The following is an 18,392-nucleotide window of genomic DNA, read 5'->3' on the forward strand; positions in this document are numbered from 1 at the left end:
TATTTTCATATTTCATATTTATTTATTTCGTATATACACGGTTACATTACACGTCAAAACATTTTAAAGATACTTTATTTACCTTTCTTCATAAGTTAGGTTGTTTATAACATGAATATAAAAGTAAAATACAAAAACACATAAAAACAATAAAAAATACATATAAACACATTTTAAAAATACCTAACCTAGGGTGCCGCCAGCAGCGGGGCAAGGCCCAAGTGTGTGAAACACGCATAATTATCATGTAGCGCAGTGCAAAACTGGCCTTATTTTATTTCGCCATCTGCGCATGGCAACACCCTTTCTCTTCCTACCAAGCTCTGCAACGAGCACCACACTATGTAAGCCTTTAAAGATTATGATTAATAATAAAACAAGAAAACAGTGCAATTACAGTCTTTTCTATTCAACATCATCTCTCTCCACCTTTACATGGTGCCGAAAATATTCAGTTCTACTTAATCTCCAACGGGCTGGGCCGGTAAACTTCGTGTCCGCGTGCGCGATGCGCACACGCCATAATGGCGGCCGAAGATATCAAAAAATTAATTGCAGCCAGAGGCCAATGTAAGGCTTCTATGACGAGAATGGAGAGGTTTCTCCAACAAGAGCCTCAATTATTTACTGTGGAGAGCTTGAAGACTAGAAAAGCGTCAATGAACACCGTCTTCCAAAAGTATCAAGACGTATGCGTGCAATTATCAGTATTAGAGCCAGAAAATCACAAAGACGACTTGGACGACGACACAGAAGATCGATTTTACAGCATTATGACCGCTTTAGAGTGCGCGTTAAATGTAATAGAAAAAACAGCCCAACAAAATACACAGACAGCAGAGGGCACTGGAAAAGCAGCGCGCTTGCCTTCGCTTGATATACCTGTCTTCGACGGGCGGGACGTCGCGCTCTACAAATCATTTATCGAGATGTTTGAGGCTGTAGTACATCGCGACGCGCGAATACCTGTCGTCCAGAAGCTGTGCTTTCTGAAAAAGTATTTAAAGGGCGAGCCGCTGCAGCTTATCGACAATTTACCCATAATTGGAGCATCATATGACTCTGCACTAGAACTACTCAAGAAACGGTATGACAACCCAGCATTAATCATCAGCAGCCACGTCAATACACTCCTGGACATACCAGCGTTGCACCGAGGCACTGCTCTACAGCTGCGAGACATGGTGGCCAAGGTCCGGCAACATCTCACCGCGCTACAAAACCTTGAGCAGCCAGTCACATCATGGGACGCCATCCTAGCCTGCATCTTGTTAAGAAAGTTAGATTCCTTCACCGTGAGATTGTATCACTCCGAGAGGGACAACAGCGAGCAACACACTGTGAGTAGCTTACTTAATTTTTTAGAAAAAAGAGCTGCGGTGTTGGAGGCGAGTCCAGCTGGTAGTGAAAGCTCGTATGTCAAAGCTAAAGTAACAGCTCATGCGGTGACAGCCTCGCCTGCCCCGGCAGCTTCTGCAGTAACTATCACTGCAGAAAAATGTGTTGTGTGTAGTCAGCAGCATAGGCTCTATAAGTGTCCAAAATTTAATTCCATGCCAATCAACAATAGGTTGGACATTGTCATCAAACATAATTTATGTAAAATATGTCTTGGACCTCACTCAAAAAAATGTAGATACACATTTAAATGTGCAGAATGTAGTTCCAGGGCCCACAATACTTTGATACATGAAAAAGTTAAGCAAACAACTGATGAAGAGCCGAGTCAGAGTCAATCAGGTACTGTCAATTTACATACCAGTGCTAAGAAGGTCACCAAGGTATTATTGCCCACTGCTAAGGTATTAGTCTCTGATGTACACAATAACAAACGCATTGTTAGGGCACTTTTAGATTGTTGCGCACAGACAAGTTTTTGTACAGCGGAGTTAGCTAGTAAACTAGGCTTACCGCAATCCAATGATCCAATAAATATTGGCATGCTTATGGAACATAGTAGCAATGTTAATAAAAGCATCAAGCTAACCGTCCATTCTAGGGTTCAGGATTATAAGATTGATGTTGACTGCGCTATTGTACCCAAAATAACTTCAGCACAGCCACAGCAAGCCATAGACTTGGCCAAGCTGATTTTGCCCAACGCTATTACCTTAGCTGATGATGAATTTAATGTTCCAGGCGAAGTTTCCCTCCTTCTGGCTGCAGATATCTTCTGCAGAGTAATACAAGACGGAAAGGTTGAGGCAGGCCCTGAGGATCCAGTGCTGCTGAACACGCGCCTTGGATACATCGTCTCGGGCAGAGTAAGTGTGAGTCCATCATACAATTTTAATACAGTTGCTATGCATACAATGGTTAATCCTGATCTTGACTCTTGTGTAAGGCAATTTTGGGAGGCCGAAAAGGTCCCTGAAGCATATCCAGAAAGCATGCCAGAGCAGGAATATTGTGAGAAGATTTTTTGGAGACAACCTCATTGAACAGGGATCGCTATGAGGTTACTCTCCCATTAAAAGTTAATTTTAGCGAAATAGATCCTTCTAACTCCTTTGTAATTGCTTTGCAAAGATTAAATAATCTTCAAAAAAGGTTTGCAAAGGAACCTGAGTTTCATAACTTATACAAACAATTCATACAAGAATACCTTGATCTAGGTCACGCCAAAGTAATTGATCTAAAGGACTGTGACCCTACAGAGCAACCGGTATTTTACCTGTCACATCATGGAATTCTCCGGCCCGACAAAATTACAAATAAACTCCGGGCTGTATTTGATGGTAGTTTCAAAACTAAGGCAGGCCACAGTCTCAATGACTATTTATGCAATGGCCCTGTAGTCCAAAACTCATTATTTGATATCATGATGCTTTTTCGCACATACAAGTACACGGTGCAGTGTGACATACGTCACATGTACCGCATGATATCTATGCACCCTGAGCATAGACGCCTACAAAACATTTTGTGGCGGGCAGATGACACTTTACAGTGTTTACAATTACAAACAATAACTTATGGATTAAAAAGCAGTGCCTACCTTGCCACAAAGTGTCTTGTAGAGCTAGCAAAAAAATACAAGGCTCAATATCCATTGGCCAGTGAAGCTATCATCAAAAACAGCTATGTAGATGATGTGCAAGGCGGCTCAGATACACTTCAGGGAGCTTTACAACTAAAAAGTGAACTTATTTCTCTAATGAGCAAAGGTAGCTTTCAATTACATAAATGGATTTCCAATGAGTCAGAAATATTGCAAGATATCCCTCAAGAAAAAATTGGCCTTGCCAAGCAGGATATTGATCAGGATAAATCAATTGCTAAGATCTTAGGACTATCTTATGATGCCCGAGAAGATGCATACAAAATGAGTGGCCGTGTACTCACCTCTCCTGAGGTGCCCACTAAAAGAAATGTACTGAGTTCTATCAGCAGACTCTATGATCCAATGGGTTTTGTCGGACCTTTAACCGTCAAGGCAAAACTTATCTTACAACAAATATGGCAATACGATTTAGAATGGGACTCTCCCCTGCCACCTGAACTAGTAAAAATATGGCAGACATTCTATAATAATTTGGTTAACATGCCTGTCGTGACCATACCGCGGTACATAAATGTGTCTGAAGCCACTAGCATACAGCTTATAGGATACTGTGATGCATCAGTTGTAGCTTACGGCTGTTGTATTTATGTTAAGGCCATAGTAAATGGTAAGCCTTATATACATTTACTTTGCTCTAAGTCGAGAATATCCCCGCTTGCATCTAAACTGACAATTCCGAAGCTTGAGTTGAATGGGGCCCTTATACTGGCAAAATTGGTAAATCATGTCGCCTCTTTACTAAAGATATCAGATGTTCATTTGTTCACTGACTCAAAAATAGTATTGGCCTGGCTCGAATCCTCTTCACTCAAGGTACCAGCCTATATAGGCAACCGTGTAAAAGAAATAAATAAACTGACAGATACAATGTCATGGAAATATACTCCTGGCCTTCTTAACCCTAGCGACATCTTGTCTAGAGGCGCAGATCCTCAAGAAATAATTGATTGCAAGCTGTGGCATCATGGCCCAGACTACTTGACAGAAGGCAATGAGTACAATTTTCACTTGTCAGAAATAATTCCACCTCTGTGCAGTGTAGAATATTATGATAGCTCAAATGAGCACATCGCATTAAGCGCCACTGTAAATGACAATGTGATTGATTCGTTTTTTGAACGATTTTCAAGCCTTTTCAGAATGATTAGAGTGACTGTCCATATATTAAGATTTATAAATAAATGTAAAGGAAAGTCAGTGTCATCGGATCTAATTTCTGTAAAAGAGTCTAGAGACGCTTTGACTTTAATAATAAAAGGTGTGCAAATGTACTACTTTCATAATGAGTTTGTGTGTATTGAGAAGGACAAAGCTATAACCTCCAATTTAAAATCACTTAACCCTTTCATTGACTCGGCAGGGCTTCTTCGTGTGGGTGGAAGGTTGGACAATGCCACACACTTAGATTTCTCAAAAAAACATAATATCATATTGCCCAAGCACTGCCATGTCACTAAATTGATTATTATTCAAGAACATTTAATGCTCATGCATGCAGGGTTAAAGCTTGTCCTAGGTGGCCTATGTCAAAAATATTGTATAATAAATTCTGTGAGAGAAGTAAAATCTGTAATCAATAAATGCATAACATGTTGTAAATTAAAGGCCACCGCTAGTCAGCAGTTGATGGGATCACTTCCCAAGGAGCGAGTCACTCCAGCTCGAATATTTGAAAATACAGGCCTTGATTATTGTGGACCTTTTGAAATTAAGCAATCAGCTCTTAGAAGCAGTGTTATAGGTAAAGGGTATGTAGCCGTATTTGTTTGCTTTGCTTCCAAGGCTGTGCACCTAGAAGTGGTCACCGACATGACCACTGACACTTTCATAGCTGCACTAAAGCGTTTTATTGGTAGAAGAGGTTATCCACAAAATATATTTTGTGATAATGGCTCAACATTTCACGGTGCAAATAACAAATTAAAAGAGCTCCATGATTTACATAAAAAAGATTATTTTCAGAAGGCTGTCAATGATTATGTACTACAGAAAGGCATACAGTTCCATTTCATTCCTAAATATAGCCCAAATCATGGAGGTCTCTGGGAGGCTGCTGTCAAATCAGCAAAATATCATTTCAAAAGGATTGCTTCAAATCGCATATTTACATATGAACAATTTAGTACAATAATCATAGAAATTGAAGCAATACTGAACTCTAGGCCGTTGACCCCGCTGTCTCATGACATCTCTGATTTTTCATATTTAACCCCGGGGCACTTTTTGATTGGTGCTGAGCTAACTTCTGCTCCACAACCTGATTTGGCAGCAGTCCCCAGCAATCGGCTCCGGTTTTGGAGGTGCTGCGAGCAAGTACGGCAGCATTTTTGGAGTGTTTGGTCAAAGGAGTACCTATCATTGTTAAACCAAAGAACTAAATGGCAAAAAACAGAACCTAACTTAAAGGTTGGCATGGTGGTGCTACTACAGGTTCCAAACACTCCTCCTTTAACTTGGCCCGTAGGTAGGATTAGCAAAGTTTTTTATGGCAATGATGGCCATGTAAGAGTTGTGGAGGTGCAAACCTCAGATAAAAAATTGCATTCCCGTGCTGTGTCAAAGATAGTTGTATTGCCAGTAGAGACATAAAAAATATTGTGATATTATATTAAGTAAATGTAAGTTGTTAATTTTTAATTTTAGTTCTTGTTGCACAAGTAGTGCATTTAAAAATAGTTTTATTTTTAGTTCATGTCAAAAGGAAATTTGTATTATTTTTCTCAAACAGGCATTTGCGCCCCTCCCCCCCAGTTTATGTGTGAAACACGCATAATTATCATGTAGCGCAGTGCAAAACTGGCCTTATTTTATTTCGCCATCTGCGCATGGCAACACCCTTTCTCTTCCTACCAAGCTCTGGAACGAGCACCACACTATGTAAGCCTTTAAAGATTATGATTAATAATAAAACAAGAAAACAGTGCAATTACAGTCTTTTCTATTCAACATCATCTCTCTCCACCTTTACACCAAGCTACCGGTGGTCAGGGCCGCAGAGAGAGGAACCGGCGGACTATCCGCGCCGTGTTCAAGATCACCGCCTTCTGTGCATCTGACCCTTGATCCAACCACCTAGCGAGAGTATCCCAAGATGTTGGTCGAAACTCTTCGCTATTAGACCGTTCACTAAAACGACTATTGGGACAACGATCGATACTTATTATTAATACATTTACATCATCGTAAAAATATTATTTAACAGCGAAAACAAATGGCTCCTAGGGTTCTCCCTACAACAAATCTTCCCAGAGCGCGACGGTGTTCGACTCTAAATAATATTACTATAGGTACTATGTACTTCACTGGCTCAGTGAACCAAAAAGGATCTTGGCTTCTGACACAAGAGAGCGCCACTCTGCCCTATTCTGCGCCACTTCACGCCAGTTGGGAATTCCGAGGGCGAACAAGTCTTTTAAGGCTTTAATATTACACTTTTAATAATTTATTACAATAATATATCATAGTGACATTCAGATATCCTGAATGAAAAGGTTTAAAAAGCTTTAGAAGAGACCCATGTCATCAAATGAAAGAGCTTTGTGAGTAAATTAAATATGTACACGCTTGCTAAAAAATAACTGCATTCCCGTTGCCAGGGAGGTTTTGGGATTATATTGAGCAACTTTTACTATGGGACCAACCCTGAAATCGCGTAAAAAAAATTACCCTTCCATAGAAAATGGACCAGCCAAAATGTATGAAACAGCCAAATTTTTATTTCGCGATTTCGGGTTTGGCCCCATAGTAAAAGTTGCTCAGTATAATCCCAAAACTTCCCTGGCAACGGGAATGCAGTTATTTTTTAGCCACCCTGTATAACACATTATAACATTTTCACTACTTGGTCTAAAGCCGACCACTGACTAACAGGCCGCCGGACGATATCGGCCTGTCAGTTAGAACAAAAATTTGACAGTCCGAACAACTGACCGGCCGATATCGTCCGGCGGACTGTTAGTCAGTGGTCGGCTTAACAAACAAAACAACCGATTCTGTACAAACAGCAACACTCCTAACCGTACATGGACCTTATTACAACAGGCATAAGGCCCACCAATGGACAGTTAAGAGTGTAGCTGTTTCTACATCGCCTTGACTTACTGAAGGCTGAACTTCAAGACCTAGTATGAAGGTCGTCATCGATTGTCCGCCCTCTTTGAATTAAACATAATCTCACCGGTAAACGAAGACAGCTGTTCAGTGTTACTGCCCGATTCGAATTTTAAGATACGTCAATTCATAGATCTAGAAACGATATGGATTAGATGTGTCAGTCATTTTTGTTTGAAGAAACGCCACATTTGACACTGACATATCTAATCCATATCGTTTCTAGATCTATTAATTGACGTATCTTAAAGTTCTAATCGTTAGGCTTTAATATCAATTAAAAACAAGTGCGAGTCGGACTCGCCCACCGATGGTTCCTTACTTTCTTAGTATTTGTTGTTATAGCGGCTATCACGGTTCATGAGATACAACCTGGTGACAGACGGACAGCGGAGTCTTAGTAATAGGGTCCCGTTTTTACCCTTTGGGTACGGAACCCTAAAAATCAAGTTTGTTGTATGGGAGCCCCACTTAAATATTTATTTTATTCTGTTTTTAGTATTTGTTGTTATAGCGGCAAAAGAAATACCTAAGGTACCTACATCATCTGTGAAAATTTCAACTGTCTATCTGTTTCATGAGATACAGACAGACAGACAGACAGACAGACAGACAGACAGACAGATAGACAGATGGACAGTGGAGTCTTAGTGATAGGGTCCCGTTTTTACCCTTTGGGTACGGAACCCTAAAAACTACAATTTTGAACAAGCCCCGGCCCGTTTCGCTGAGCTAACGGTCGTAGCGCTGCGCCGTAGCCGGTAACATGGATTTCCCGGTATGTAGCGAAAATGCTTCGTAGAGGCAAAACGACAAAGGTACTTCTTTTGTTATGTTATTTTTGACATTTAGATTTTATTCTAGAAATTCTAGACTAGTATTTTTTATACATTTTTTTTATGTTTGACGATCCTTTTGTGAAATTATTAGTGTTAAATTTGATCTGTATAATTAATAATCCAATGTTATTATGGAATAATATTAACATCAATAAATTGCTCTGATAATTAGATTAAGATTAATTACGATTCATAAGAGCTTGTTGCTAGGCCTACATGAATAAAGTATATTTTGAGTTTGAGTTTGAGTTTGACAACGTATCGTGATTAGCGCTGAATGGGTTAACGACGTCTTCGCGCCTGAAGTCGCGGGCAGATGTTAGTAAATCAATAAATGAAGACACATTTTATGAATTTTAAAGATATATGAGGTTATTGATTTGAAATGGCTATACGCTAGGTAAAAAATTTAAACCTCCATAAATTATGCTACGATTTCATTTACTAAAGTAATTAAAAAAATTCTAGTTAAAGAAAACTTGAGATTTAATTTTACAGACAAGTATAACTTTAATATTCGATCATCATTTTTTCCGTACCTATAGTAGTGGCGCACCTTCTTTGTTTGATGTATTTTATTTCACCCTCCATACAAAGAGCAAACATTTTTCGCGTCAAAAAATTTTTTTTGCTTTTCCTAATTAGAACACTATACCGAATATGCCTTTAAGGTGACCCCCCTATTTTTTTCCAACTTGTATATGTATTGTAATATTAAGACCGTCTACAGACCATTATTATGAACACGCAATACTTATGTTCCTGTACAAGTATGAGAACCAGTCGGCAATCAATTTGTATGAGAAGCCTGTTCGAACTCACAATAGTATAATTAGGTTCGCGCCGCGGGCAGAGATTCTACCAAGAAAGTGTGCTGGGAATGACAAACGCTTAGTAGGAGATACGGGTGCGAAGGTTGTCAAACTCAAACTCAAAGTAAATTACTGCTACGAATTGCTACAAATGAAGCGGTGGTGGCCGAGTGGATATAACGCCCGACTTTCAATCCGGAGGTCGCGGGTTCAAATCCTGGCTCGTACCAATGAGTTTTTCGGAACTTATGTACGAAATATCATTTGATATTTACCACTAGCTTTTCGGTGAAGGAAAACATCGTGAGGAAACCTGCATACATCTGCAAAGAAATTCAAAGGTGTATGTGAAGTCCCCAATCCGCATTGGGCTAGCGTGGGGACTATAGCCCAAGCCCTCTCGCGCATGAGAGGAGGCCTGTGCCCAGCAGTGGGAAGTATAAAGGCTGAATTGTTATTGCTGAAAATGTCAAAAATCCGCGCAGAAACATCAATTTTGACATTTACGGCAGCAGAATTGCTGCAGTAATCAGTCTGCAGTAACGTCACGATGCAATACTGCTGCATATGCTGGTGCAGTCTGAATCCGAACGTCACCGATATTGTAAAATCAGTTTAGGAGGGGGCTAACGCAAAATTATACTTATTACATTGAATATTTACCGTTTTAAACAAGAGCAAATGCAATAAAAAAAAATACTGTATTTGCAAGGGTATGGTTTTTACATTTTATCTCAATTATTCTCAAAATATATTTCTGTTTAAACTTAGCTAAGGTAGCCAACGTGATATACGTTTTATAAGGTGTAAAATACTTTTACAGTACATATGGTGCTACTTTACCGCCCTAGGGCAAGATTAAAGACAATACATGCGTATGTCAAAAATTTAAACGGCCATATGTACTGTAAAACGTTGTACAATACACGTGCGAAAAGGTAAATCGCAACTTGTGTCGGTTTAAAACACTCCCTTCGGTCGTGTTTCAATTTATCGCCACTCGTTGCGAATTTCCTACTTTACGCACTTGTATCGTTATGTACTATTCTCACGTGTGAGTTGGGACAGAGTAAATATTTCTGTAGGTAGGTACCTATTAAGTAATAAAAAAGTGGCAGTATCCGAACATCATTGCATTAATTTCGCGATGGTAGCGACAGTGGGTCAGGTATAGAGTATTCCATCGGAACGCTCCGCGCGTCTGATCAGGATTCGTCGATACAAGCCTTAGGCGGTTACCTCGAACAAAGTTAACCTAAACTAAATATTATTCAAGGTGGGGCCACGAAGTGATAACAATTCCTTGTGTGATGTTACCAAAATATTGAGACAATACACTGCGTACCAAATATAGAATTATTTAAACCCTGATAGTGGCAAGAATGCTTATTGTGCTGTTGCCATTCTTGCCACTATCAGGGTTTAAAGAATTAAGAAGAAGGAGACGCAGGACCCTAATGAAATGGACTTCATGTCTTGTCTTGATGCCCTACATTTGGCGACAGACAGAAAGAGGTGTTCTGAACTGTTCCCTAGAAGTGGCCACGACCCTCAATGATGAGGAAACTGATGCAAGGAGGAGTGGCCAGCATAGGTACAACTCCTTTCATAGATACAATAGTTATTTGTTTTACAAGGGGGCAAAGTTGTTGTTTAACCGCTCGTGAGTCGTGCTAATATTGATGCCCGAGCAAGCGATAGATTCCAAAATTGGAATTGGAACAAAAATGGAATCTTGAGCGTTGTGAGTGTTTCAAAGCACGAGGGTTAAACAAAATTTGCCCCCGAGTGAAACACAAATTTTTTCATCACACCAACCCGAAGCAAATATTAAATGTAAAATATCAAACAAAATCAAATAGATATGAATGTTATATAAGTGCAACTTTGCTATCCGTTTTTGAAGTGCAAAGTAAGCCTTTCCGAGCTTGTGTGGTGAAAATAATTTTATTGTGCTCACAGTATGATAAAAAAATGCAGGTGCATGTTGTAATATCTCTTCTCTGTGCTTAAGTATTATTAAATTTAATTATTAGACACGAACAAAATTACGTACATTTTAGACAGAAACCCTGCAAAACTGTTAAACAAATACAAGTCTAAGTTTTAGTCCCAACTCAGCTCAAAGCGGATCAGTGCCAGTGACTTAATTGTTCGAAAAGCCAAATGCGGGCAACAGCGAATCCCCATTACCTCATCCATCATTCAGTATCCTAATTAACGAGGCTATTTATATACGAGCCTACCTGGATCCTATGCGGGGCGTCTATCTGACAAGTATAAATGCATAGAGCATTATTACCACGTGTCGAGCCTCGTAAGATCCGAGTCAGTTTTTGCGCTTTTGAATTTGGAACTTTTTAGGGTTCCGTACCCAAAGGGTAAAACGGGACCCTATTACTAAGACTTCGCTGTCCGTCCGTCCGTCCGTCCGTCCGTCTGTCACCAGGCTGTATCTCACGAACCGTGATAGCTAGACAGTTGAAATTTTCACAGATGATGTATTTCTGTTGCCGCTATAACAACAAATACTAAAAACAGAATAAAATAAAGATTTAAATGGGGCTCCCATACAACAAACGTGATTTTTGACCAAAGTTAAGCAACGTCGGGAGTGGTCAGTACTTGGATGGGTGACCGTTTTTTTTTTTTGCTTTTTTTTTGTTTTTTTTTGTATGGTACGGAACCCTTCGTGCGCGAGTCCGACTCGCACTTGCCCGATTTTTTTTATAAGAGTTCAAAACGAAGTTAATTTGTACTTGTACAAGTACACGGGGACTTACGAGGTTAAGCGTATAGGTGCGAAGAAGTGTAGCGAACTAGAGTCGGAAATACATTCATTTCATTACATTTGTCTGACAGGCTGATATCGTCCGGCGAACTGGTAATTTGTGGGCCCCTTTAAAAATAAATAGTATAAAATTTAAATGGAGAAGTGAGAAAAAATTAAAAAAAGTTAAAAATACTGTCTCCTTGCATAAAACCTTGTACCAACATCACTGTCCCTTATGTTTCCTATAAAAGCATTTCAAAACCTCAAAATATTACAGGGAACATAAAAAAAGGGCGTTCGGAGCTTCAAGGCAATAAGAAGGGAAGTTTTAACTAAGTTATTTAACTTTAGACCGACTTGAGACCCTGACCCACTGATGACACCAAACAGATGGGGCATAACCAACAATCGTCATAAGTATGTCGGAGAGACAATACGCCAATAGAGTGCGTTACGAGTACTCTCTACGCAACTTTATGAATTTTGTTACAACCAAGTAATCCGTAGCCAAATATTGCTAATCGATTTGATACAGGCGTCTAAAACTATGAACTGTAACGCTGCAATACGTCATTCTGGACTTACGCTCCGACAAGTATATTATTTTCACGTAATAATAAACTTAATTATTAAACGTAGGATGGAATAGGCTGTAAAAGAAAAATAGTGACTTCCTCGGTGTCGGAGGACTAGGGCTCGAAATAAGATCAAAGCGTAACAAGATGTAAAATCAGACGCGGCTTACTGGCCAGCAAGTTGTCTCACAAAAGAATGCGATAGTTCCAAAAACAGTTTTAGATGTCAGTAAAATTATGAAATGAAATGAAATGAGAGCTTATAATGAACAGAATATTTAAGAAACAAAATTGCTTACGTACCTACAACACTTTAAACTCTCGCGTTTTGTACACATATTTAATTACACAAACGGGTCTACCGCGATACAATTTAATTGTTTTTACCTTAAATTCCGACGTTTCAGCTGAGTTGCACCAGCTCTTCCCGTCTTTCCGTGACCACAGCTGGTGCAACTCAGCTGAAACGTCGGAATTTAAGGTAAAAACAAAGAAATTATATTGCGGTAGACCCGTTTGTGTAATTTAATATAGGTAGGTACCTTTACAAGTAAAATACTAGCATTTAAGTAGATGGGCGGTATTATGTGATAAATAAATGTCTGAGGCTCAGGCAGAAGTTCGCCCCTCCTCTGTGTGACGCGTGTTAACTGTATTTACAAAATATAATTCAGTAGATCTTTTCAAATCTATTTTAGTGTTATGCAGTGTAATAAATTTGAAATAATATGTAAATAAATAAATAAAATAACTATAGAAAACTAAAAAAACTCGTCGGTCGAGCTATATAATATACGCGCGTTGCCGCTCTTTCTAATCTTTGTAATAGCTTCACGCGGATTCTAAGGGAGGTGATCTCCGCCTCAACCCTTCCAGCAACAAGTTATTTCAATAACATTGGCGTCCCGCGTTGCTTAAGCAATTAAGTTGGTAGTAAAATATTAGGCAACTTTGATATCTTCGTTCGGGGATTATAGCACAAGGGGGTGAAAGGTGTCAGATTTTACGGGCTTTTTGATTGCTCAAATTAAATGTTTGAACCAGAGGCTGGTACCGATTCAACTACTTGTTAAGGAGTTTTTGAATTCAAACGTACATTTTAGTACCGTAAAACGGGGTGAAAAGACATGATTTTCAACTTCAAGGACGATTTTCGCCAATAATCCAAATGATAAAAGTAATAATTTTGATATCATTTTTTGAGTCTTGGTTAGTTCTTCAATTTTGCATTTGTGAAATAAATTTTTACCAACCCAATTCAGAGAAAATCAAAGAAAACTACCTATTTACTCCATATCCTTAAAACGGGGTCGATAGACACAAGAAAGGGGTGAATAGAAATATTAAGTTTTAGTTGTCATAGGAAAAATATTTTTTCGTGTCTTTTAACCCCCAAGGCGTGTCTTTACACCCCTTTGTTGTATCTAATCACCCCCTATGGCGTAACTGTTCACCCCATATGCGTGTCCACTGACCCCTTTATCACGTAAATTTGCTTGTTATTGGTTTTTTGCAAAAAAATGCTTTTTTATAGAGAACATTAGTGATATTATTTATTATTTAGGTACTACAGATACAATATTACCAGGTTAGCTAACTTTTACTTAGTTAATGTCAAAACATTTACCGCTAGAACAAAGTTCAGACAGGCTTCATTTCTTACCTCGGCGAGACCTTACTTTAGAGTCAAAAAAATCTAACTTTTAGGCAGTTTGATTAAGTTCCTTTGGTATCAATGTAGAGAATAAATAGTCTACTATATACGCATTCCAAAAAATCTAATTTTAGAGATGTACGTTTTTAAATATAACAACTTGAAAGAAAAAGTTCTAAATTTCTCAATTCACCCCGCGATTTCTGTTGACCCCGTTTTACGGTACTAGTACTAGTAGTGAACACTTTAGTGCACAAAACAAGTACCTACATAACACAGAGAGAATACAGTAAATGGGTACAAAGGCGAACCTCTCCCCTTAAGGGATCTAAAAAAATGATTTTATATCTAAATTATGTAATTATGTATTACTTGAGCGAAAGTTGTTTAATCAGGTTGCGAATAGACGAAGGTACAAGACAAAGGCCTCAAGATTGCTATTCATATTTTTGGCAACCGTAGTACGATCTGAAATAGGCACTACGATTTTTCAAAAACTCTGCTGGCTGAACCCTGACTGAACCCGCTGCACCTTAAAGAAAGTGAATAGGCTGTTGAATCCGTGAGCTACATCTTCACCTCGTAAGAACCAAGCCAATATTTGCTCTTTTGAATTTGGAACTTTCTTTTATTTCTGTAGGTAATAGTTCATAACTGGAATTTAATTTGTACTTGTACAAGTACGCGGGGACTTACGAGGTTAAAGGTAACCTTCCGGATTTAGACTACACCAGCATTATCGAGAGAGATCATTTTATCGACATTTTTTGTTATTAAAATTTACATTTCCTGCAGCATTATTGCAACAAGGGTTTGCAATCCGGATCCGAAATGTATGAAATTATCCGGATCTGGATCCGGATCCGAAATGTATGAAATTATCCGGATCTGGATCCGGATCCGCGGACATTCCCATACATTTCGGATCCGTCGTGCAAACCCTAATTGCAACAGTATTGCGGCGTTACATTACTGCTTCAAATGTCAAAATCGATAGTGCTGCGCGGATTTTTGTCATTTGCAGCAGCAATGCAGTCGGCAGTCTTAATCTGAACTGTACCAAACCCTTTATAGGGCAAACTTAGATATTATAAATGGCAAAAATGATCGCCCTATAACATCATCTTATATTATTTTCTTATGCAGAATTTTTAGGACTTAATAAATTTTAGGAATTTATAAGCGACGAATCTTAAAAGAATTTAATGCTTTGCCATCGCTTTCCACCAGGTGAAACTAGAGGCAATCGCTAGGCAGTTAGTAATAATAAACAAGACCGTAGTGATCCCATAAGTGATCCGTGAATAAAGCTTTGTACGGAACACTAATAAAAAACAGAATTCACAAAATCACTCACATATCTGAATTATTGATGTTGATAGAGTACATTCTCAAGTAAAACCATAAAAATAAATATCTCACGATCATTACGCACACTCGCTCGACCCAACCTTTTAGGCCTTCAAAACCTTTTCTTAAGAGGATAGGGGAGCTGAACCCCTTCTCATATTCGAGAATTTTAAGTGAATATATCCGTTGCGGAGGCGGCTCCTTAAGTTAGTGCGATAAGGACAACTGCAGCTTAGAAAATTCTGAGTAAAAATCGAGGTTTCGTACTCGACTGTTTTCTTCTCAAATTAACCAACCGTAACGAAATTTTGAAATCTAAATAGTAATAAAGTTATCTGTATCGGACTGTTTTGCTTTTTGGGTTAATTGATACCAGTTTTGAATGCCATGCTTTTTTTGCGGCCGAGTCAATTTCCAAGGCTGTTTTGGCCTACAAGTGCTATAGCGCTTAAAAAGACAAAAATATCAAAAAAGCAAAACAATCCGACACAGATATTGAAAGTATTAATCTGTGTTGAAAAACTCATTGTTTAAGGTTCAAACACCACGGAGCGAAGAGTCGAGTACGTTTGTATGGAGGAATTACCACTCCGCTATCCTCTTAACCTCTCAACAACTTTGAAGGTGTTGTCAAAAATCTGAGGGTTTTTATTTCCCGGACCTCCACTCGAGGTCCCTTGTCCCTTGTTAGGGGTCGTTACGGACCCCATCGGTACTTACGTGGTATGAATAAGTTTAGCTTATGCAAAGGAGAAAAGGTATCTGTGTATTCTTTGTAATTTCAAGAGTTGTCTTACGAAAATACGAGATTATAATAAGTAAAATACGAGATTATAATAAGAAAATACGAGATTATAATTATAGGAGTTGCCTTACGAGATTATAAAATAGAAGTAAAATTTTCAAGTGTTTCATGAATAATTGTAGTTTATGTTACTGCTACCTAATTCATAATTATGTACAGTTACATACATTGCCAAGTGCTTGATCTTGTAAGCTCTTCATAGTGTGTTCAGGAACCATATTTCGTTCATTCATAAACCTACACTCGTATTTTAATGCCTTTCTTTATGTATCAGTGATATAAACTACTATAAAAATACTATTAGTAATTATTGTTACATACTAAACCTACAACAATAAAATCATCCTTTGCATCATAATTACGAGCTAGCTACTACAATATTATTAAATATATAAAGTGTCAATAAAGTCAACATTTTATATTTTTCAACATCCTTTATTAAAAACGTTTAATAATCACAGACCATAATAAGTTGAAATAACCCTACCTAATGGAAAAACGTTATTTATAATAATGACCAGTTTAAGCTTGCCCCTTTTTAGTTAAAAATTTGGGTTTTCATTTTTTCATCTCTAATTTTATGAGTTTGCACCCGTAGCCCAATTCAGATTTAACAACCCTGATATGGTTTTGATCTTATTTTCATACGACCTTGAAAATTGCTTACGCTGATTAGAACAGTCAGCTGCAGAGATAGTTAGACGCGCTGCAAACAAGTTTCTTTACAGGGGGGTCAGTTATCACCGCAGCTGACTGTAGGGAAATAAAGTGAAAGCCGAGTATGAGATACGCGCCAATAGGGGGTATTACTGCAACGTACTGCCGTCAGAGTGCAGCACTAAGCTAGCTAGTAAACCATAGAGTACTGTGCCTTAAACTGTTTTTTGACAAGTTTTCACAGACAATAAAATATGACATTGATGCATCAAGGCGGTTTGTTAACAAGGGATCTATATCTGAATCCCTAAAATCTTTTCTCCTATCTTTGCATTCCCTAATATTGTTTGTCATAATGATCAGATGTCCTAACGCGCGTATTCCCTAATTTTGGTTTCCCTATTATTGAATGGGCGATTTTTTTTTGTCCTAATATCTTTTTCCCTAATGACACTTTCCATATTGAGTATTTATCCTAATGTTATGTAGCATAATTCTTTTTTTGTCTAATTATTGTTAGGCCTAAAAATTATATATCCTAACCATCATGTTACCTAATTTCACTTAGCCTATCGTTGCTTGACCTAACACTCGTATGCCCTAATTTTGATTTCCCTATTGCGTTTCGTTTTTACAATGGTCGTAGTTCTAACCTAACCTAACCCACTTTTGTGACAGCAGTTCGTTTTTGCGAGGATCACAGTTCTAACCTAACCTAACCCACTTTTGTGGCAACATTTCGTTTTTACAATGGTCGCAGTTCTAACCTAACCTAACCCACTTTTGTGGCAGCAGTTCGTTTTTGCGAGGGTCACGGTTCTAACCTAACCTAACCTACTTTTGTGGCAACAGTTCGTTACCATTCATTATGGAAAGTAATTGTTATGATAATTGATCAATAGGAAAAGTAACTGTTATGACGATTGATCATTAGGGTAATAGCCATTAGGTCAAAACAGTTAGAACATGTTATTTTATGCCAAACATTGTTAGGGATTTTGAAGAATATGGTAAAAAACATTAGGGATCTTGATAGTTATGGTACAAATGCTTAGGGCAAATGAGTCTTAGGCTAACCATTACATTATGGAAAATAATCGTTATGACAATTGATCGTTAGGGCATGTGCCCATTAGGACAAACCAGTTAGGGCAAGTGACTTTAGGACAAACGTTGTTAGGGATTCAGAATGACACCCGTTAACAAGGGCCTACCGGGAAATTTAGTTATCGGCCTCTTTATCGCTTGAATATGCAAGAGTGATAGAGAGGTTAGATAACGAAATTTCGATTTTCTATATCCGCAGATTGTGATGTGATGTGATGGATAGTGGTAGTAGCGCCCCCTACGCAGAGTTTTAAGTAATATTCCCTATTACCAAGACGAGCGTCAGGGTTGTATCAAAACCAGATTAAAAACAAAACAAATTGTTAAGTTAGAATTGATCTCCTGGTTTTAGGTGGTTTTCAATTTAGGAATATATTGTTTACCTGTATTAACATACTGTCAAAATACCCTGTTCTAATATGGCACGTAGATTTGCATATTAAGCTTTGTTTACTGTGTATACGGAATATTTTGTATCCTGATAAGGCCCAGCCATACAAATGAAAAATGCAAAATTTGCCACAGAAATTTTAACCTTTAGTGTATAAAATAGAGTTGATTTTGCGTTGTTTAAAAACTGTACGAAACAAAGCAAAAGCAACTCTGTTCCAATCAAATATGATTTAAATTTCATTGAACTGAATAA

The 18,392-nt window shown here is 38.3% G+C and overlaps 2 protein-coding genes across 2 annotated transcripts in view; one reads left to right on the forward strand and one right to left on the reverse strand.

The window, feature by feature from the left end:
* The window catches only part of LOC134801027 (octopamine receptor Oamb), a 163,238-nt gene that overhangs the window by 66,213 nt on the left and 78,633 nt on the right, over positions 1–18,392 (reverse strand). The gene's annotated exons all lie outside the window — the stretch shown is intronic.
* LOC134800999 (uncharacterized) lies at positions 326–3,267 on the forward strand. Its single transcript, XM_063773495.1, has 2 exons — positions 326–1,340; positions 2,140–3,267. The coding sequence occupies exons 1-2, from the start codon at positions 525–527 to the stop codon at positions 2,182–2,184; spliced, it is 861 nt and encodes a 286-aa protein (XP_063629565.1). The 5' UTR covers positions 326–524; the 3' UTR covers positions 2,185–3,267.

This window comes from Cydia splendana, chromosome 21, assembly GCF_910591565.1.
Source record: "Cydia splendana chromosome 21, ilCydSple1.2, whole genome shotgun sequence".
NCBI lineage: Eukaryota > Metazoa > Arthropoda > Insecta > Lepidoptera > Tortricidae > Cydia > Cydia splendana.